The sequence below is a fragment of the Ogataea haglerorum genome, assembly GCF_019207285.1.
Source record: "Ogataea haglerorum isolate 81-453-3 chromosome Unknown 81-453-3_NODE_6_length_583072_cov_95.821986, whole genome shotgun sequence".
In the NCBI taxonomy this organism is placed as follows: Eukaryota; Fungi; Ascomycota; class Pichiomycetes; order Pichiales; family Pichiaceae; genus Ogataea; species Ogataea haglerorum.
The window spans coordinates 434,994-454,245 of record NW_025065156.1 but is presented as its reverse complement, the minus strand read 5'-3'; the positions used below and the strand labels follow the sequence as shown (position 1 = coordinate 454,245).

The following is a 19,252-nucleotide window of genomic DNA, read 5'->3' as shown; positions in this document are numbered from 1 at the left end:
TTAGGTTTTATTATTTACACTTGGCAGTGCATATCGTAATTTAATTGCAACTTAGAGACATCGACAAGTTAAATAAGCTTCATGTCAAGTGCACGGCTGTCAACTTTTTGGGTCTTACGCGGTCCGAGGTCTTTTTACCGCTTCTCCTCGTTCCAGTCCAAGACGCCAGCTGTTACTGAGCCTTTGGGATATCCTTATTTTTGCAAGAAATTCCGGTCTGAGATTGACTTGTTCAAGAAGTATTGCGCATCTGATTCCAGTGGCAATCTGGACTTGTTTAGGAGCCTTCACAGATACAATAAGCATGTTTCCAATAAAGAACGCCTCTCGCTTTTCGTCACCACATTGAAACGTAATAAGCAGTTTTACGATTACTTGATGGCACAACTTAATCCGTCCGGAACATCACACAATCTTGTATCTCCTCCGGCGCAATCGGGGCAGTCAGAAACCATTGGCTCTCTTCTTACAAAGGTTGAGGAATCTCCCAAGTCAGAGCCACAGCAAAGTCCTGCGATAGTAAAGAAGAAGAAACCTGATGCGTCGTTCAAGGATCTCCTCAGTTCCATCAACAAGATCCAGAAAAAGGAATCGTATCACCACCATGATCTCCCCAGAATGACCAATTTTACCCCAATGCCATCCTACCGCCCTTTCATCATGAGCATAGATCAGGCACCTTCTAAAGCTCCTGCCGAACTAGAGTCCTTTTTACAAGAAGCGAAGCACCAAAATGACGTGACACAAGAACAGTTATTTAAAAGCATACAGAATTACGAGTGGGCTAGACAGCAGACTTCTAAGGATCCCCGATCCTTTGAGGCTGGCAACTTCTTCACGCCTGTGCTTGTTCCAAACACATTTGTTCCTAGCAGTATCTTTGCAGGCCATAACAACTCCACGATAGACTTGTTCCCTTCCCTAGCGTCAGAAAAAGACATGCCAAAGGGATATGAGTTTATGATATTGCATGAAAACGGAGAGACAGAGAAAGTGCGAGAATATGATCCTCATGATGTGGAACCTCAAAAGCGCAACGTTTCGAGGCTATTAGCCCAATTACGGTCACCCGAAGCCTATATCAAAAATATCAACAAGCTGATAGCTCAAAACTGGCACCTTCTCGATGGAGATTCGGATAAGCTAGTGTTTTTCAGGAAGAAGTCCACCAAGTTCTACCTGTGGGCAAGAAATAGTCTCGCGGTCGTTGGTTTAGGTTTTCTCGTTATTCTTGGCCTAAGCTATTTTGTGGATTCCGACGAGATCGCACAGCTCGCAGACTACAAGGACTCCAGAAAAAACAAAGATACAACTTTCACATGATATCCCCAATGCCTGTCCATATCGATCTACACATCAGACTTTTTCACCACACTGAATTTCAGCGCGGTCAAACTGCCTCTATCCCCATTCCAGTTTCTGAGAAGCTTCACCGTCTTGGGATCGCGCAAATCTGGAACATTCCAGCCGGTCTCGTAGACATGGGCTTCTTGTTTCCTGCGTATTTCGAGCAGATCCTGTCTTTTCGATGCAGGTCTGCCTGGTCTTCTTTCTGCTCGGAGCTCTTCCAGTTCCTCATCGTCGCGCGAAATGAACTCCTCAATGAACTGCTGGAGTTCTTCAAGACTGAATTGTGGCTTGGAGCTATACTCCTCGTTTTCTGTGATGACCTGTTGGAAATATGTGACAATCTGCAGCTCGTTGGACTTTTTCTCCTGCTGGGCAAGCTTTCGTTTCGCGAGATTCTCCTCTCGGAGTGTTGCACGCGATAACAGCTTGGCCCTGCGGCCTTTGGGATGCAGAAGCTTGGCGTTCTTGAGCTTCTTGTTCACGCTGGAGAGACTTTTAGGCATTTTCAAATCGATAAAAAAAGTTTGGAGATAAAATGCTAGTCGCACAGCCTTGAGTACTGTTCCGGTCCGGGTAAAATGTACACGAATTAAAAATTTGCGAGGATTGGAAATTTGTTTTAACGAAGCGAAATGGTCCAACGGTACACCGAAGAAGAATTGCTTGCCCTCGAGTCCCACGGTGTGCTTCCTGCTGGCATTGATCTTACTTCATTTGTCCAGCTGATCGACGACGTTCGGGAAGCCCTGAGAGACGTCGATGACCAGGGGCTGAGGAGAAAGTCGTTCACGGGATTTAAGAAAAGACAACCAAAGGAGCTGAAACAAACCGACGAGGAGGGCTGGACCTCGTTTGTCACTCCAAAGCCGAAGAAAAACGCCGCTCAAGACGACAAACAGGAAATCAAACAACACACAATGAAAGTCAAGACCAGCAGTTCCAAGATCTCTTCTGGCAAAGCCAGCGTGGACACTCGGGACACTATTGCCATCACTCAGGTGTCCAAGTTCAATGCGTTCGATGCTTTGAACGATGAGGACGAAGCTATCGAGAGCGATGAGGAGTGATAATAAAAGATTAATGTACGTTATGAATCGATTAGAAACAATCAATTGTAAATCTATGCAGTGAGCGGACCGTTTCCGTTCTGAACTGCTTGAGCGTCTGCATACTCGTTCTCTGAGTCGTCACTCAGGTCCAAGTCGCTGATGCAATATGCAAGACCACTTTTCTTCGGCCCTAAATTGGGAGCCGATGTCTTGACCATGCTGTATTTGTACATGCTCTCTCTACTTGACGGGCCCGCACTGTTGCCAGAAATGATTGAGCGCAAGTCTCTAAGATGGGTTGAGTTCGAATTCATTTTGGACGATGTCTTGGAGCGAGCAGTGGAGTAGTGGAAGAGCGAGCCGTTACCGATAGATCCCGCAGCAGAACGAGGCAGAGAGTCGTTTGGAAGCACTATGGACGACGAGGAGTGGTTGAGAATCGAGTCCGTAGCGGTGGTGGTTTGGCTGAGGAGCATTTTGGGAGACGTTCTGATAACGACGGGTAGTTTCTCGGGACTAGCTTCCTCGTATCCGGCTGCATAGAGCCACGTCTTGAGTTCCGGGTTTACAGTAAGCTGGGTGATGAGCTCTCGGGAGGAGAGGCCAAAATCTGTTTCTTTGACGAAGGTGTCCTCTTCGGTGATGGCTGGAAACTCTTTGTACCACAATCCCGACGCAACCAAGGCATGTATTTTGGAGGCAGCGATCTGTGACAGCTCCTGCAAATCATACACCCTAGCAATTTCAGAAAGTACCAGCCAGTTGAGTGAAAATTTGAAGTCCTCCGGGGAAGCGAACCACTCCGAAACAAAGTTGAGGTAGTTCACCACAAAGTTTGTCTTCATTGTGTGAACCAGTTGTATAAGTGTTTTGTAGATCTGAACATTTAATTCAGTAGTTAAATTGGTTGCAATGGTTCCAATTGAATTGAGGAGTAGCAGCAGAGCATTGTCCGTTTTGTTGCTGATGCAGCTTTCATAGTTCGGTCTAGAAAACAGTTTTGAGTCGGCTTCAAACGAGAAGAAGTTATCAATCAGCTGGAACCACTTCACTTGGACTCCCACCTTTGCTTCCGGACTAACAAACGACGGAACATTTTTGAAATCTATTGTGTAAAACAAGAAATTGAATATGCTGACACGATACGGAGATCTTTTATAATCAATAAGACTGTCTCCATGCACGCTCTGGAAAATGCCTTTAATGTTAGAAATGTAAATATCCGAGATCTCCACAAATTCGGACGCTTGAGTAAAGCTTTCGCTCATGTTCATGATCTGGTAGTAAATTTTCTGGACTTCCTCCAGCATATCATTTATTTGGTCATTGTAATAGATGTGAGTTCCTAGGCTGCGAACAATCTCAATGTAACCATTGCTGAGCGAGGTGGGATGTTTGGAAATGACGGCCTCTCTTTGAAATCTTAGGATATCGCTCAGTATTTCCTTCACCGGCAATCCAACCATGTTGACGTCCTGCGACGAAAGGAGATTTGATATCAAGTACGCAATGGTTTCTCTTTGCGCTGGGTCTTTGCTCGTGTTCAGATCCAGAATAAACATGGACACAATTCTGTATCTCAGCTCGATATGAGTTTTTTTGGCGCACGATTCAATGAGTCTATTAAACCAGCTGACTTCTCTTGGATGCTCAATTACGTACTTAACAAGCGCCTTTGTGGTCAAATCCACTTGCTTCTTTGCATTGGTGTCAAAAAATGACTTCAAAGCGTTGATCGCAAGTTCTTCGATGGATTTTTTTTCGTTGCCGTGGTTGGGGCCCGTCAAGGTTTTCATCAACCGCACAGAATTATCTCCCTTGTCTGTTTTGTCCAGAATCACATTGATGGACTTCTCAATAAGTTTTGCGTTTTCAAAGTTGCACACGTTGGGATCAATATATCTAGATACAACCGTGGTCGAGTCCAAAGATATTTTGGACCATCCGTAATCGCGCGAGTTAGCTCCGAGGCTAATGAAGCTAGAAACGAGACGCAAAAAGCTCCTCAGCAAATCTACGCTGCTCGACAAAATCTGCTTCTGGTTCTGCTGGATTTTGTTGCAAAAGTTGCTGAAAATTGATAGTGCTAGCTCGCATGTAGACAGATCTTTAATTCGAACAACTTGGGATAAAATGTCAATAATATGACCTGCCATGATTCCCAAGTCATCGGAACATTTGGTGATAAGTTCCTGTAAGATAAACAGGGTCACCTTGATATGACCAATGCGATTGTGAGACACGTCCAATCTGGTCTTCTTGTTGAGAAAAATGGCCACTTTTTCCAGTTTGGTTCTTCTGGTCGAGGCATAGTACAAGAGATAGCTGAGCTCCGCATTGTTCGGTTTTGTCTCATTGAGCGGAAGTTTCTTGGAAGGATAGCATTGGAGGATGAGCTTCTGATGCTTGGGGCGGAAATTTGGCAATAACGGCATGCTCCATAAATACAAAAAGTTTAACCGAAAGCCAGGAAATCCTTTTTTTGGTGAACCGCGCCGTGCTGGCAGCGAAAATAATAAAAGTTGTACTTCGTTTTTTTACTTAAAATGGCTCCCATATACGTGAAGGGAGGAGTTTGGACGAATGTTGAGGACGCCATTCTCAAAGCAGCGATTTCAAAGTATGGGCTCAACCAATGGGCTCGTGTGAGCTCTTTGTTGGAGAAAAAAACGGCGAAGCAGTGCAAAATGAGATGGCAAGAATGGCTGGATCCAAGGATCAAAAAAATCGAATGGACCAAGGAGGAGGACCAAAAACTGCTCGAGCTTGTCCGGCTTCGTCCAAACCAGTGGAATAGTATCAGCATGCTGATGAATAGAACTGCAAACCAGTGTATCGAAAGATATCAGCAGCTTCTGGATGATAATCTGGATGATTCCGATTTGCGACTTACAGGAAATATGCAACAGGCAGCTTCTGGTTCAAATTCCTTGAACCTAAATCCTGAGTCGAAGCCTGCGCGTCCTGATTTTGAGGACATGGACGACGACGAACGCGAAATGCTAAGCGAGGCCCGTGCGAGACTGGCCAACACGCAGGGCAAAAAGGCCAAAAGAAAGGCGCGAGAGAGGATGCTGGCCGAAAGCCGGCGCGTTGCACTTGTCCAAAAACGCCGCGAGCTCAAGCAAGCAGGCATCAACTCGAAGTTTCGCACCAAGAAGAAGTTTGCTACGCAAATGGATTATAATAATGACGTTGCATTCGCTAGGGAGCCGGAAGAGGGCAGGTTTGATACAAGCCAGGAGAAACTACAAAATCAAAGAGAACGATACGAATTTGACGAAAAAGCAGAGCGCAACCAAGCTCCAAACCTGGAGCACGAGAAACAGGATAAGAAGCGACGGAGACAGGCCGAAGAGGCCCAGACGACTTTTGAAGGAGCGGCCAAGCGCTACGACGACGACCTCGAATTCAAGAAGCGGAAGCTGGAGCTGAGTGCACCAGAAGAGGACCAGGAAGTTGTGGATGTTGATGCAAAGATCAAAGATGCGGCCAAGGAGCTGAATCGTGCCACGCATGAAAAGTCTATATTATTCACCAAAGTTCACGAGGACGAAGAGGAAGAGAGCCACCCATTGGAGCCGAGGGAGTCTCTGAAGACCAAGTTGGCCAGGCTGCCTGCTCCAATGAATGACTTTGAAATCATAGACAGCGACAGCGAGCAGGAGCCGATGCGAGAGCCGGAACCCAAAACAGAAAATGTGTCGGTGCGGGATGTTCCTAAAGAGGAAAGGGCCCATAAAATTGCCGATCTGAAGCTCCCTGCTCCTGATCCTGGAAGCTTACTAGCCTTAGCCAAACAGTCGTCTGGAGTGGACAGACTCGTTCTGGAGGAGATGGCCCGTCTGGTCGAAGGGAAGGTGTCTGGAGTGGATAGGCCAGAAATTCTAGAAGCGGCTATAGAAACGGAATTATCTGCGCTGGACTACAATAAGTACGCTGCAGCCGTGGAAAATGGATGCGCCACGGACAATGCAGAGCAGTTACTAAAAAGCATCAGACTAGTTTCGGAACAGGCTGGTCGACTAGAGCAAAAGTTTGCAGCTTTTACGAATGGTTATCTCCGCAACCAGGCAGCCCTGTGCAAAGACATCGCCAACAAGTACGGGGTGCTCAGTGACCTGGACAGAGAGTGTGCTGTTTACGAGCAGATAAAGGGGCTTGAGGAGCGCGCAATCGACTACAGATCCTCAAGTTTGCAAGAATCAATAGACAGAATGAGCGTTGCCATTGGCGAAGCCCAGCAGCGCTTACGTAACTGAGCATAAATAGAAACCTTTTTTTTTTGTAGAATTGCCGACGTTGCCCGCGCGACACCACCAAATTTCCGCAAAATATTTTTCCAGAACGGCACTGCGAGTGCAGTTCCGCTCGCAAATGCCGTTTTTGGACATTAAAACGGTCATCCCATACTCCCCTTAGCACATTGAATATAAATAAGGGAAAGATATTTTTTGCCCTATCTCTAGCTCAAGATGGTTGCGCTGTCATCACCATATAGTCTGGACCCATACACAAGTCCTGTTCTGTGCTCGACGCCGTCTTTGCAATGTCTCCTGCTCAGCAAACAGGCCACTAGTTTCCGGTCCCACCGGTCCGCTGGTTCGCTAGACTCGCTCTCTTCCGACACTACCAACAGCACCTCCAGCGCCAACGACTCGCTCGAAGAGTTTTCTACTGAAGAGTGGCAATTGGAGTCAGACACGGAATACGACATGAACAGTTTCATGTCGCTCAAGTCTTGCTGCGTGCGCAGCGAGTGTCATGAGCACCCACTGGAGGAAGACGTTGATGTTGCGAATCTCAAAGCTCCCTCCAGACGGCCGATTTTGCCTCCGCAGCCTTCGAAAACCACGAAACTGCTCAAAGCAATCAAAAGTTTGAGGATGCTGCCGACACACTCGGGGCTGCTTCACTTTAATGAGCGAATGACAGACGATGTCTTACCGAAGACTAAAGCTCCAGAGCCAGTGTCTATCCCTTTGCAAACTTTCAGTGTTGAATCGCGCTTGATGAAAACACACAGGTCCTATACTCCCGTCTCGCCGGTTCGTGCCCGCGAGCCACGTATCAACTCTAATTTCCTTAGGGTCTACGCCTTAGACTACTGCTGCAAGAATGCTGGACATCTGCAGCTCTCCGACTACGAAATCGATCTCTACTACCAAGAATACTACGAGTCTGGTTTGGAATCCTTCGATGAATACCTCAACGAGGCAGGGTATGAGATGAGCCCTGTGATGCGTCAGCAGCTCAAGCTGGGCGTCCTCGCAAGAGAAAAGCTGTGGAATAGTGTCATCCTGCCTCCGCGCGACGACCCTATCTACCATGTGCGCGAAAAGTACGTCTCGTGCGACAAACGAGCAAACGCCTTGGTGCGAACGTCTGGCAAGTTTGTGCCGTGGCTCAACTTGCAAGACTTCGACTCGAACAACAAAAAATGTGTGCGTCCGAATGGCCACACTGCTAATCTTACTCAGTTCACCGTCAAGGGATGGTGCAACGAGAGATGGCTCGCTAAGACCGCTTAATTTGCATCGCATATTACATAATTCCATGGAATATTATTTATTTATTTGCTTAGTATTTGGAATTTGTGCAGCCTGCCATGTTTAGGGTATTTCGTCGCTGTCATTCGACTCTGGGCTTTGTGTTCGACATTGACGGCGTGCTTCTCAAGGGCCACAACGCCATCCCGGAAGCAACAGAGGCCCTCAACACGCTACAGGCCGAAAAGGTGCCCTTTATTCTGCTCACCAATGGAGGAGGCGTGTTGGAGTCGGCCCGCTGCGAGTTCATCTCGCAGAAGCTCAAACTGCAGTCGCCCCTCTTATCGCGGCAAATTGTGCAGTCGCACACGCCACTGCGCACCCTCGTCAACAAACATCGCCGGGTCCTGGTCGTGGGTGGTCCTGCCGACTCGGCCCGAGGCGTCGCCCAGGAATATGGGTTCCGCGAGGTGCTCAGGCCCATCGACCTGATTAGAGCGAACTCAAATATCTGGCCGTTTCACAAATACTCCCAGCAGGAGATCGACGAGTGGTCACTGGACCCGGAGATCAGCAAGGTGGACGTCGACGGACAGAACGAGCCAATTGACTCCATCATGGTCTTCAACGACCCGCGCGACATGGGATCCGATTTCCAGATCATTATGGACCTGCTGAACTCGGAAGATGGGCTGCTGGGGACGCGCCGGACATACTCGTCATCCACGCCGTCGGTGCCTATCGTTTTCTCGAACAACGACCTGCTATGGGCCACCGATTTCAAACTGCCTCGGTTCGGCCAGGGTGCTTTCAAAATTATGATCCAGGCATTGTACCAGCACACAAACAATGGCAAGCAGTTGCAGCAGCTCACTTTGGGAAAACCGTACAAGGTGACGTACGACTATGCTCACCACGTGCTGATAGACTTCTACGAGAATCTCCAGAACGGGGATTTTGAAAAACCTCCCTGCCTGCCCCAGCTCAACGTTGCACCAGCAAATTCGCCGTTCGACAGGGTGTTCATGGTTGGCGACAACCCGGAGTCAGACATCTTGGGAGGCAATGCCTACAACTGGGATACGATTCTGGTGAGAACGGGCGTTTTCAAAGACGGGGACTTTGAGCAGGACTCAAAACTGGCGAAACCAACGTTCGGCACCTTCGACAACGTCCGGGACGGTGTGTTCGCTGCTCTAGAGAAATACGCATGATATCAAATACATTAACTCATCTAATTACGCGGGCTCGGTCTCTATGATCTAGACCTTGGATGCGACAGTCTGTTCGCTCTGAAGCTTTAGAGCGTTTCTCTCGTAGCTCTTCTCCTTGCAGCTTTGTAGACCCTTGCACTTATGACTCTCTAGCAATCTGTGTTTGGAACAGAACTTGCCGTTGCAAAAGGAACAGTCGCCCACCATCCGCAGTGGCGCAGAATTACACGATTCAAAGCTGCACTTGCTGCTCTTCTTGCTGGACTTTCTTCTCACCTTGGTCTTGGGCTGCTCGACAACAGCTGACTCATCGTCGGACAACGCAGACGACGACTCGTCGATACAGGTCAGATACACAGTGGAATTGGAGTTCTGGGTGATTCCGTAGGACTCCAACGACTTGGAAAGCTCCATCTTCTTTCCGGAATACCAGACCTTGACTTTCGATTTGTTGACTCCAGAGTCTGGAGGGAGGGCCACCACGGCTGCCACCTTGAGGTCCCCCACGGTGGAATTATCCGGGACAGTGACCTGGAACGCTTGGTCGTTGGATGATTTCACAGTAACCTTCATTTGCTAACACTCTAATGGGAAAGAAATTGATGAAAGAACATAGATTCTAAATATTTTGCCACCCTTTCTTTTTAAAAAACATAGCCACTAATAGTGGCGCACCTGCTGCCGGGATCTGACTCAGAACATGCGATAAGAAGTCAAGTGTTTGGCTCTCTATTTGCTGGTGTACGGGTGCGCGCCTCCTCTTTTTCTGGCTCCTCGTTGGAATCGATTTGGAAAATTTTAATAGCAACTGCGACATGTCTGGATTCCAAAGAACCGAGGAAAAGCAAGAGTCGTTCACTTCCACGCCGACGTTCAAGATTCTGCTGAATGCAGGAATCTTCATTGTAAGTATTCTCATCCGCGGCTGTCGCTAACTCGTAGGCCGGCGTTGCACTTATTCAGTCGCCCGTCATGGACATGTTGGTCCCCCAGTTTTAGCGGGGTGGCCGGAGCAATCTACCTGTGAATAGTCATAAACAGTGAAATGAATAGATGGTATGAATGGCGTGTATGTTCTGTAAAAATGAAAGAATCTCTTATCTTCTTACGAGTCTGTAGTCCGAAAGCTTCTGCCCGGCGCAGCCAGCGGAGGGCAGAGAACACATGGAGCAGACGGTCTACAAAGATACGGTCATCAATACCAGCTTTCCGGCGTCTTATAGTACATAGAATCTGTACACGGTACACAACGCTGTGCACCAGCAACGGGCTTTATCTGGAGGAGAAGACAACATACAGAGCGTGCAGAATGCCTGGGAACCAAGCAAAGATACACAGGACAACGTTAATGATCAACTGCGTGCCCATGCCCCTCTCCAAGAACACAGCAAGCGGAGGAAGCAAAATAGCTTAGATTAGACCCAATTGGTGGATGTCACTTACCCAAAACGACGGCAACGATCTTAGAAGAGTCCATTTTCTATAGAAACTGAATCAATATAGTTCTATATTCGTTGTTAAAGAGAGGACTAAATTTAAAAACCTCCTAAGAATACCGCAACGTTTTAATAATACAGAATACTTCTGAAGACGGAAAAAAACTATCCCTATTGGGCGGAAATGGGGATGTCATAAAATTATGGTCTTAATAATTATACATGCGTCTGTTTGACCGGTTTATCCTCGCTCAGGACGCCAATTATCTCATGCAATGACGCCCGCACATGGGTCTCCTGGTAGCCCTCCTCGATGCGGTATGTCTGGCCTTCTTCCAACTTGCATAAGACGTCGCAGGAGTATCCCGTCACCAACAACCCTGGCGGCCGGCTTTCCACAGACTTTAAAACGTTAATCAAATCTCCCAGTCGGGTGCGAATCAGACGCTGGTCCGGACATGAAGCTCTTTCCACCACACACACCGGCAGATCTGTTGGCCACTTTCTGTCGTACAACAACGGCAGAATATCCACCATTTTGCCCAGCGACATCAGAAACACCACTGTTCTGTTCGCCTCGAAAGCTGGCAAGTCGGGTAACTTCCCCTTCTTTCCCGTGCCGGTGCACACCAGGACCTGGTCGGAGACGTCTCTGTGTGTAGTGGGAATGGTTGCAACGACCGGTGCCACCAGCGCCGACGTCAAGCCCGGCATCACAACAGGCCTGTAGCCGTGCGAGGCAAAGAAGTTGTACTCCTCGCCGCCGCGGCCAAAGATGTACGGGTCACCCTGTTTGAGACGCACAATGTGTTTTCCTTGCCGCAGGTTTTCGAGGCCGATGTTGAGCAGCTCCTGCTGTGCATTTTCGGCATTCCCGGGGAATTTTCTGGCAATGAAAACTTCGGTTCTTTGAGGAATGATGTCTATGATCTGCTGCGGCACCAGTTTGTCGGCCAAGATAAGATCTGCGTTGTAGATTTCGTGCAGGGCACCTACCGTGAGCATCGAAAGCGAGCCCGGGCCTGATCCGACCAAAGAAATGCGGCCCTGTTTCGTAGCGTCCTGTAGTTCCACCACAGGCATATTGGCATAGGCATCGGTCAGATCAGAAACGGAAATGTCTGCGAGCTTGCTGAGAGGGTAGTACTCGATGATCTGCGAAAGCCATCTGGGCCTCTTAGCGTCCTTCACGTCATCCAGGATGTCCTCATCCTCGCTGTCAATGAACTGAATCCTGCGCTTCAAATTCCCAATATTGCTAACGATCCGGTCCAGATTTTCAGGCAGCTTCTGAACGATCTCTCTTTTTAGCCGGTTCGCCAGCTTGCAGCTCTGGTGCGTGGTTGTCACTCCCAGCTGGAAATCGCCCTTCTTGTATGTGGACAGCATGGTGAACGACGAAAGCTCAGAAGAGTTGATCGTGTTGATAGGGATTCTCAGTTTCTTGCACCGCTCATATAGCTGACGCTTGACTGGGGAATCGTTCTTCATCGTGACAAAGACCCGATCGACAACGTTATCCACCTCGCAACGACCAAAGGTCTCCAGATCTCGGATCTCTATCTTCTTCTGCACAACTTCAAGCTCCTGCTGGTTGAAGAGCGCACTGTTCAGAGCCTGCACTGCCAGGTTCTCGTTGACCAGGATCGGCTTGGCCCCAGACTCGATGATGTTGGTGATGCGGCTGATGACCACCCGCGATAGGTTTGCCGAGTCGTCGATGATCAGGTGGTGCTCGCCAGAGCACTCGTGAGCACACAGAAACTTCATCTCTTGCACGGAGAGCGTTTTAGGGGTTTGATTTTTTTTATACGATTTGCACGTGTCACGTGACCCTATCAGCGGAGAATAATGAGACGGGGAATGAAAAGTGCGTTGACGGGTGCTGGCGGAGGATAATCTGTGTGCATGAAGGTATGGCGAGAATGGCAGGGTTGTAAAGGCAGTCCTGTGGGCTGTGACTCCAAAGTCCACATGTATACCGACGAACTAGCAGGCACATCTCTACAATTTTTCGTACTTTTATTTATGTCAGAATTTTATTTTTCAAACTATGGCTCCAAAAAGACCACTGGGCTTTGGAAAGAGCTCCAAGGCGAAGAAGAGCAAGACAGAACCAGACCCTGAAGAGGCTCCAGTGACGAACGAGCTGACTGTGGAGCTTCCGCAAGAAGTCGACGCCAACGATCCTCTGCACCAGCTCGAAGGATTATGGCTCACGTGGTTAATGTCTGATAGGGATAGCGAGTTGATCCTGAACGGTATAGTTCACGAGTGCGACCGTCTACTGAGAAACTGTAAACAGAATGGTGGGGCCGAGGACATTGAGCTTACGCCCTCGTTCTACGCCATTTACGGCAGGTCTCTAGCTGGTCTGGCCCAGTTCAACACAGAAGACAGCGAAACAAGCGTCGCCGAGTACTTTGAAAATGCCCTTGAGCGGATTGAGAACGGTATGGACAAGTTCCCCGGCGAAGAAGTGCTTTTGTTTGCTAAAGCGCAGATCATTATGGATAGAATTCCCTTGGAGTACATTTCGCAGATGGACCTGGAATCTTCGAAGAAGAAGTTCCCAAATATAGTCGAGATGCTGGACGAAGCCACGAGACTGCTTGAGCTGGGGACGAAGACGGCGGAGTCCAAAGAAAATTACGCCATTTTCAACGGCAGCACAGTGCTAGATATATTAGACTCGCTTGACGACTTGCTGGACATTGTGGACAATTTTGGCCGCAGCTACGACGAAGGTCTGGATAGTGACGCAGAGGGGGCGGAGGAGGAAGAGATTTTGCCGGACACCCAGTTATCCTCGACGCATCCGTTGTACGAAATCAAGAACACGGACAAATACAACGTTTTTTGGCGTCAGGCCATGCAGAAAAGCCTGAGCATTCTGGACAAGAACGAGAAGCCTGACACGGCCATCAGACGCAAACTGGCGAGAAAGCTAGGACAATCGTACCTCATGGAAGCCGAGGAGCCAATATCCATCTTCACGACGCTGGAATACGACTCCGATGCCGAGGAGCAGGAAATCAACGGAGTCTCTGCAGCTGACGCCAAGCAGTCGGCCCAGAAGCTCGTCCGCACGGCTATAGAGTATCTGGAAGGGGCATGGGACGAGGAAGACCCGCAGACCTGGGTGGATCTTGCCGAGGCAGAGATCTCAATGGGTAACCTGTTCGAGGTTGGCGGAAGCGAGCAGGAGGAGTGGTACGCGCGCGGGGAGAACAAGCTTGTGCGGGCCAACAACGCCACGCATGGGAAGTATGAGGAGGTGCTGGAGAACCTGAGAGCTAAATAATTGTACCAGCTGGAATGCAAGTCAAGCAAAAGATATATGTAAGGGTGTGCGACGCACATTGTAGAAATGTAATATGGGCTTGCGTCAAGGGTCTGGCGCACGAGTGCCAATTTGGCATCGAAAAGAGCAAGCGTCGTTTCAGATTAGGGCCAAGCGCTGTGTTATAGCGAAATTGTGCGGAAACAGCCCAATTAGTCCGGACAACACGCGTAGGTGTTTATTCACTTCTGTATTGGGCAAAAGTAAATATTTTCTCCAATGGAATCAGCTTACCCTATGCAGAAACCGACAAGAATGAATATGGAAACGGACCGAGACGGAACAATAAATGAAACATCGAGGTGCAGATCAAGAAGTTTGCAACAATCGCATTTCAAGGATCTGGTAGCAATGTAGCTGTAGCCAAAGCATGGAAAAAGTTGGTAGCTATTGTCAGGGAAGAAAACCGGAAAACTAGGCCAAAATATTCTTCAAGGCGCTTTCATATTTCTAATACGATACATCGGATTTTAAATGCTCTCTGACCTTCCATACCGTCTACATTAATCTATCTTGCAAAACCACTGTCATGAGCATGGACATGGAGATCGACTCTCCCAACTACAGCCAGTCGGATACCAGCGCAGAGGCCCAGCTCCAGGACTCTCCGTTGCTGAATGCGTCTGTCAAATCGCGGCCTCTACGGCCTGCAACCCACCAGCGAACAAACTCGCTCAAGAGACCGCTCACAATGTCGCCCAAGGTGGACTCCCCCACATGCTCTGTGCTGGCGGCCGACTTCTCTTCGAATTTCCATGTCAATTCGGGCCATTCCGCCAACCCTAAGAAGATTCTTCTGCCAAGCATGGTGGGTGAGGAGAACAAGGAAAATGCGAAGAAGGTGCTCTACCGCAAGGGAAAAAGACTGCCTGCATTCAAGTCCGACTCCCTGGCGTCCTCGTTCTACCACCACCGCTCAAACTCGTCCTCGTCGCTCGTCGCTGGCTCGCAGTCGTCCATCTTCCATACCCGTTCCAAGTCTCTGCTAGACACCTCTACACCGACCGCCATACCTCCGCCTACACAGGTGTCTCCAGAAACACAGTCCATCATAGGGAACGGCAGACTCAAGAAGAGCTTTTCGCTCATCAACCCGCAATACCATAGCTTCAACCCGACGGAATCGTCCTCCTCGAGCGAGGACGAGGACTCCGACCGCGAAGACGAGAGCGGCCTCAACGAGGTCGGGTCGCCGTTGCAGCAGAAGAGCAGGTCGCACAGCAGGTCGCGCATGGAGCTCAATACCGACATCAAAAACAAGCTCCAGCGCGCCACATCGATGATCCAGCCCTCTGGGCCGGCTCCCAAACCCAAACTCTTCAAGTTGTCTACTTCCAGCTTCGAAGGAGACACAGGCGCTATTTCTGCCGGTACTAGTCAGCTGGCCAACACAATCAACGAGCTGGATTTTGGCCGAGACGGATTCCCGCTTGAGAGCAGGCGCATCGACAAATTGCGTCTAGACGAGTCTTCGGTCGACTTTGGTCCAGGGAATTCCGTCCTGTCCAAAAGTCCGGTCTCGACGTTTTTCGTGGACGACTGCACGCTTCCGCGCATCAACGTTGACCAATTCCACGAGATCCTGGTGAGTTTCAAAGAAGAAGACAAGAAGACAGGGAAGAACAAGTATCGCGAGTACTTTGACGAGCTCATGGTTGTAGACTGCCGGTTTGAGTACGAGTTCAAAGGAGGCCACATCGACTGCGCGTTGAACGTGTCGTCGAAAAAAGAGCTGGAGGAGCTTCTGCTGGGCCAGTCGGTGATCAAAAAGACGCCGATGGAGCACACGGCCGAGTGTCGCAAGCTGCTGATTTTCCACTGCGAGTTTTCTTCGCACAGAGGCCCGCTTATGGCCAACCTGCTAAGAACTTGGGACAGATACCTCAACAAAGAGTATTATCCTCATCTCTACTATCCGGACATCGTTATCCTGGAAGGCGGCTACAAGAAATTCTACGAGAGATTCAATGGAGTGCACTGCTATCCGCTAAATTATATTGAGATGCACGATCCTCAGTTCAAAGACGAATGCGAAAATGGACTGTACAAGCTGCGCAAAGACTCCAAACTGAGCCTCAACCGCAAGTCCTCGTTCCAGGACAGACCGGGCCCGCTGTCGTTGCGCAAGAGCTACACGTCGACATCTGTGTTGAGCTTTGCCGAGTCGACCAAGAGCACCACCAGCATCTTCAGTTTTGCCGAGTCCAAGACGGAAATCAGCGACCTGAGCGGCGACGGGGAGCTGGGCGGTTTCGGCAGCAGGATTGATCTCGACGACCTGTGCGACGAGTCGCCGATCGCGAAAAAAACCAGCATGCTGAAAACGTCTCCTGTCTCACAGCCCAAATTCGAAGAATTTAAAAAGCCACAGAGCCCGCAAAAACTGTTCAAACTGCCCAACTTGCCGCATCGTAAGACCCTGCATTTCCGGTCCAAAACAGTGGGCTCGCTCACCTCCACGCCCCCACATTTCCCCCATTTCTCAGACCTGACGCGACGGTTTGAAAAGCACGTCGACACGCCGATCATCAAGAAATAGACATTGCATATGAACTGTATCCGATTATTCCTTGTAGCCATGACGGAGTTTGGCCTCCCTGCACTCTCTTCCTCCCCGCGGAATGGGGCCAAACCTGTTCAATGGCCAGATTAAATACGTCGCCTTGCCTATCACCAACCCCGTGCTCACAGGCCCGTACGTGTTCGAATCGATCGAGTGCACATTGTCTCCCTCGACCCATATGTGGTTCACCGGTACCAGCACGCGCGACCGAGTGTCGGGGTACCGCGGCACCACAAGATCTCCCTGCTTGGCCTTTATTCGCTTGGTGTATATTTTTTCAGGGTCTATTGGCGATCGTAGAAAGACAACGTCGTCAACTTCCAAATTATTGATGTTGGTGACCCCCCATTTCCACAAGAGTACGTGGTTTCGAGTACTGGGCGAATCTGACGGGTTGAAGGTGGGCTTCATCGACATTCCCTCAACCTTCCCTATATAAGCGACGTGCTCTGTGACGACGTAGACCACGGGAACCCACGACAGAAAAGTCAGGCACACCCGTAGCGAGTACCTCGCGAGGGGCATGTGCTGTTTGAATGCCGACATTGTAGAACCGTTGGTGACACTCCCGGCACCCAAGAATAAATAAATATTATTTTTCGCTGGAAAAATCCCTTTTTAGGATCATTACTAATATGCCAACTGCTGTGGAAAACGAATTTGAGGTACGTTAACGCCCAAGCAAAGAGCCAATGCTAACGACAGGCTGTTTATGCCGTTCCTTTGCACTGCGAATCCTGTGTGGAGTCCGTGACCGAGGCCCTGAAGCCCGTTCACGGCATCTCCAAGTTGGACGTGGACCTTGACGCCCAAAAGATCACGGTCAAGGGCCACGCTGCGCCTTCCAAAATCATTGAAGCTATCCAGAAGACTGGGAAGGACGCCATTATCCGCGGAACCGGCAAACCTAACTCTGCTGCCGTCGCCATCCTAGAGTCGTTCGATGAAGCCGATAAACAGACCCCTGTCAAGGGCCTTGCTCGTATGGTGGCCACTAGCCCAGATGAAATGTACGTCGACCTTACGCTCAGCGGTGTGAAGCAGGGAACGTACTATCCAAGTATCCGCGAAAGCGGAAACATTTTCAAGGGAGCGCTGACAACGGGCAAGTCAATATACGACTTCCCGCCTATCGAGGCAAATACCAAGGACGGCGAGCTGTACAAGTGTCAGGAATTTATCAAGGTGCCTTTGGGAATTTCGGGTCTGATCGGCCGCTCGCTTGTTGTTTCGCACGAGCCGAAGAACGTTTTTTGGGAGAGCCTATGCGGAGTAATTGCACGCAGTGCAGGCGCCTGGGAAAACGACAAATATGTGTGTTCTTGCACCGGTAAAACGATTTGGCAGGAACGCGTTGACGCTGTGGGCCGCGGAATCTCGAATTGACGTAGGAATGAATGGTTTACTAAGTATAGAAACGTATTTTACACTGTCACGCTATTGTCGACGAGGACATCCTCGGTTATTTCGCCCATAATCTCTTTGTCATTTGCGGCTCTGTTTTTCGGGTTTTTGGAACTTGCTTTTTTCTCCTCGAGCTCGTTCAGCAGCTCGTCGTAGTCGGCGCTGTAGTCGTCTTCCAGCGGTCTTTTGGAGCTGCCCTTCTTGACTACGTCACTTTCTTGCACCAGCTTCATTTCCGGAACCTCGGAAAGATCCAATTCGTAGTCCTTGTCGCGTTCCTGTTCCGGAATACACTGCAAGATCACGAGAGAGAACAGGATGAAGAATACTATGTAGCCGAGTAGCTTTCTTTGAGGAGTGGTGAAGTAGTTGCGGGCGAGCATATCAACACCATGACGCTTCGGCGTCATCGAGTAAGGCCGTGGAAGATCGTACTTTTTGCCGTATCCTTGCATTATTGCGAAGCTGATAATATTAGGCAGAAAAGTGGTGGACAGGTTATGGAGCCCTCTATATAAAGCCAAAACTTTACCTGATAATTTTTCACTCGGATTTCATACTACTCTCTCTACCTTTGGACGCTTCATCTATAAGGATACAGATCGACTGTCCAAAGCAGCGCTCTACATGATGAATACTTTTGAAATGGGAATCTCTCTGACCTCGTTAAACAAATCATGGAGATAATACATATATTTCGTTTCTGACTGGAGATGCTGAGACAGATCGATCTAATCCTCCTTTTTCGCTGAAGTCGCGGAACTTGTGCTTTCGCTCTCGTCGGCCTTGTTTTGGTATGCCTCATGAAGTCTCGTTATCTGTTTTTTCAAGTTCTCCACATCGATTTCTTTCTTCTTTAGCACCTGCTTTAGTTCCTCGTATTCCACAGTAGAAACAGCCTTTTTTCCTTTGCCAACGGTGGTGGTCTTAATCAGCTTCTCTTTATTTTTGACCAAGCTCTTTAAAAGAATGATGTTAAAGTAAATGGCAATGCCAAGGAAAAGAGCGCCAGCGGTCAAGTACATGTTACGCTGAGAATAGAACTTGCGCGCCCGCACTTCGCTCCAGGTAGCACCTGCAATCATTGAAGGCACCGGTGGAACATTTCCCGAAGCTGGCATTCCTGGACGATACTCTTCGGGTATTTTTGGAACGGCAGTTCTGAGAGCATCCATGAACATCATGCCAAGCACTGAAGCCCCGAATACCAATCCCACCTTGACATTTGGATTTTGGAGTAACTTATAAGCCAGATTGACAAAACCGTTTTGGACCTTGTGGGGCAAAGGCATAACCAGAATCGTCATTAGCGTCATTTCGGTGACCAAAAGGCCAAACACAATCATCATTTGCAACGACATCTCGATCTTTTAGCCGGCAAAAGGTGTCAAAGATATGTGGGAT

General features: G+C 49.0%; 15 protein-coding genes across 15 annotated transcripts; 8 read left to right on the top strand and 7 right to left on the bottom strand.

Moving 5' to 3' along the window:
- Positions 1-81: 81 nt before the first annotated feature.
- Positions 82-1,323, top strand: KL911_002584 (uncharacterized protein; the record flags this gene model as incomplete). The annotated part of the gene is made up of 1 exon (XM_043197669.1): positions 82-1,323. One exon carries the CDS (start codon positions 82-84, stop codon positions 1,321-1,323), a length of 1,242 nt encoding a protein of 413 aa, XP_043054864.1.
- A 26-nt stretch (positions 1,324-1,349) lies between these two features.
- Positions 1,350-1,853, bottom strand: KL911_002583 (uncharacterized protein; the record flags this gene model as incomplete). The annotated part of the gene is made up of 1 exon (XM_043197668.1): positions 1,350-1,853. The coding sequence occupies one exon, from the start codon at positions 1,851-1,853 to the stop codon at positions 1,350-1,352; it is 504 nt and encodes a 167-aa protein (XP_043054863.1).
- Positions 1,854-1,982: 129 nt separating this feature from the next.
- KL911_002582 (uncharacterized protein) lies at positions 1,983-2,417 on the top strand (the record flags this gene model as incomplete). The annotated part of the gene is made up of 1 exon (XM_043197667.1): positions 1,983-2,417. One exon carries the CDS (start codon positions 1,983-1,985, stop codon positions 2,415-2,417), a length of 435 nt encoding a protein of 144 aa, XP_043054862.1.
- A 53-nt stretch (positions 2,418-2,470) lies between these two features.
- Positions 2,471-4,834, bottom strand: KL911_002581 (uncharacterized protein; the record flags this gene model as incomplete). The annotated part of the gene is made up of 1 exon (XM_043197666.1): positions 2,471-4,834. One exon carries the CDS (start codon positions 4,832-4,834, stop codon positions 2,471-2,473), a length of 2,364 nt encoding a protein of 787 aa, XP_043054861.1.
- A 111-nt stretch (positions 4,835-4,945) lies between these two features.
- Positions 4,946-6,661, top strand: KL911_002580 (uncharacterized protein; the record flags this gene model as incomplete). Its single annotated transcript, XM_043197665.1, has 1 exon — positions 4,946-6,661. The coding sequence occupies one exon, from the start codon at positions 4,946-4,948 to the stop codon at positions 6,659-6,661; it is 1,716 nt and encodes a 571-aa protein (XP_043054860.1).
- Positions 6,662-6,874: 213 nt separating this feature from the next.
- On the top strand, positions 6,875-7,930 carry KL911_002579 (uncharacterized protein; the record flags this gene model as incomplete). Its single annotated transcript, XM_043197663.1, has 1 exon — positions 6,875-7,930. The coding sequence occupies one exon, from the start codon at positions 6,875-6,877 to the stop codon at positions 7,928-7,930; it is 1,056 nt and encodes a 351-aa protein (XP_043054859.1).
- A 77-nt stretch (positions 7,931-8,007) lies between these two features.
- Positions 8,008-9,102, top strand: KL911_002578 (uncharacterized protein; the record flags this gene model as incomplete). Its single annotated transcript, XM_043197662.1, has 1 exon — positions 8,008-9,102. The coding sequence occupies one exon, from the start codon at positions 8,008-8,010 to the stop codon at positions 9,100-9,102; it is 1,095 nt and encodes a 364-aa protein (XP_043054858.1).
- A 48-nt stretch (positions 9,103-9,150) lies between these two features.
- On the bottom strand, positions 9,151-10,006 carry KL911_002577 (uncharacterized protein; the record flags this gene model as incomplete). Its single annotated transcript, XM_043197661.1, has 2 exons — positions 9,151-9,678; positions 9,764-10,006. The coding sequence occupies 2 exons, from the start codon at positions 10,004-10,006 to the stop codon at positions 9,151-9,153; spliced, it is 771 nt and encodes a 256-aa protein (XP_043054857.1).
- Positions 10,007-10,754: 748 nt separating this feature from the next.
- On the bottom strand, positions 10,755-12,308 carry KL911_002576 (uncharacterized protein; the record flags this gene model as incomplete). The annotated part of the gene is made up of 1 exon (XM_043197660.1): positions 10,755-12,308. One exon carries the CDS (start codon positions 12,306-12,308, stop codon positions 10,755-10,757), a length of 1,554 nt encoding a protein of 517 aa, XP_043054856.1.
- Positions 12,309-12,591: 283 nt separating this feature from the next.
- On the top strand, positions 12,592-13,842 carry KL911_002575 (uncharacterized protein; the record flags this gene model as incomplete). Its single annotated transcript, XM_043197659.1, has 1 exon — positions 12,592-13,842. The coding sequence occupies one exon, from the start codon at positions 12,592-12,594 to the stop codon at positions 13,840-13,842; it is 1,251 nt and encodes a 416-aa protein (XP_043054855.1).
- Positions 13,843-14,410: 568 nt separating this feature from the next.
- On the top strand, positions 14,411-16,420 carry KL911_002574 (uncharacterized protein; the record flags this gene model as incomplete). Its single annotated transcript, XM_043197658.1, has 1 exon — positions 14,411-16,420. One exon carries the CDS (start codon positions 14,411-14,413, stop codon positions 16,418-16,420), a length of 2,010 nt encoding a protein of 669 aa, XP_043054854.1.
- Positions 16,421-16,444: 24 nt separating this feature from the next.
- KL911_002573 (uncharacterized protein) lies at positions 16,445-16,990 on the bottom strand (the record flags this gene model as incomplete). The annotated part of the gene is made up of 1 exon (XM_043197657.1): positions 16,445-16,990. One exon carries the CDS (start codon positions 16,988-16,990, stop codon positions 16,445-16,447), a length of 546 nt encoding a protein of 181 aa, XP_043054853.1.
- An 89-nt stretch (positions 16,991-17,079) lies between these two features.
- On the top strand, positions 17,080-17,830 carry KL911_002572 (uncharacterized protein; the record flags this gene model as incomplete). Its single annotated transcript, XM_043197656.1, has 2 exons — positions 17,080-17,109; positions 17,204-17,830. The coding sequence occupies 2 exons, from the start codon at positions 17,080-17,082 to the stop codon at positions 17,828-17,830; spliced, it is 657 nt and encodes a 218-aa protein (XP_043054852.1).
- A 38-nt stretch (positions 17,831-17,868) lies between these two features.
- KL911_002571 (uncharacterized protein) lies at positions 17,869-18,303 on the bottom strand (the record flags this gene model as incomplete). Its single annotated transcript, XM_043197655.1, has 1 exon — positions 17,869-18,303. The coding sequence occupies one exon, from the start codon at positions 18,301-18,303 to the stop codon at positions 17,869-17,871; it is 435 nt and encodes a 144-aa protein (XP_043054851.1).
- Positions 18,304-18,579: 276 nt separating this feature from the next.
- Positions 18,580-19,209, bottom strand: KL911_002570 (uncharacterized protein; the record flags this gene model as incomplete). The annotated part of the gene is made up of 1 exon (XM_043197654.1): positions 18,580-19,209. One exon carries the CDS (start codon positions 19,207-19,209, stop codon positions 18,580-18,582), a length of 630 nt encoding a protein of 209 aa, XP_043054850.1.
- Positions 19,210-19,252: the final 43 nt, after the last annotated feature.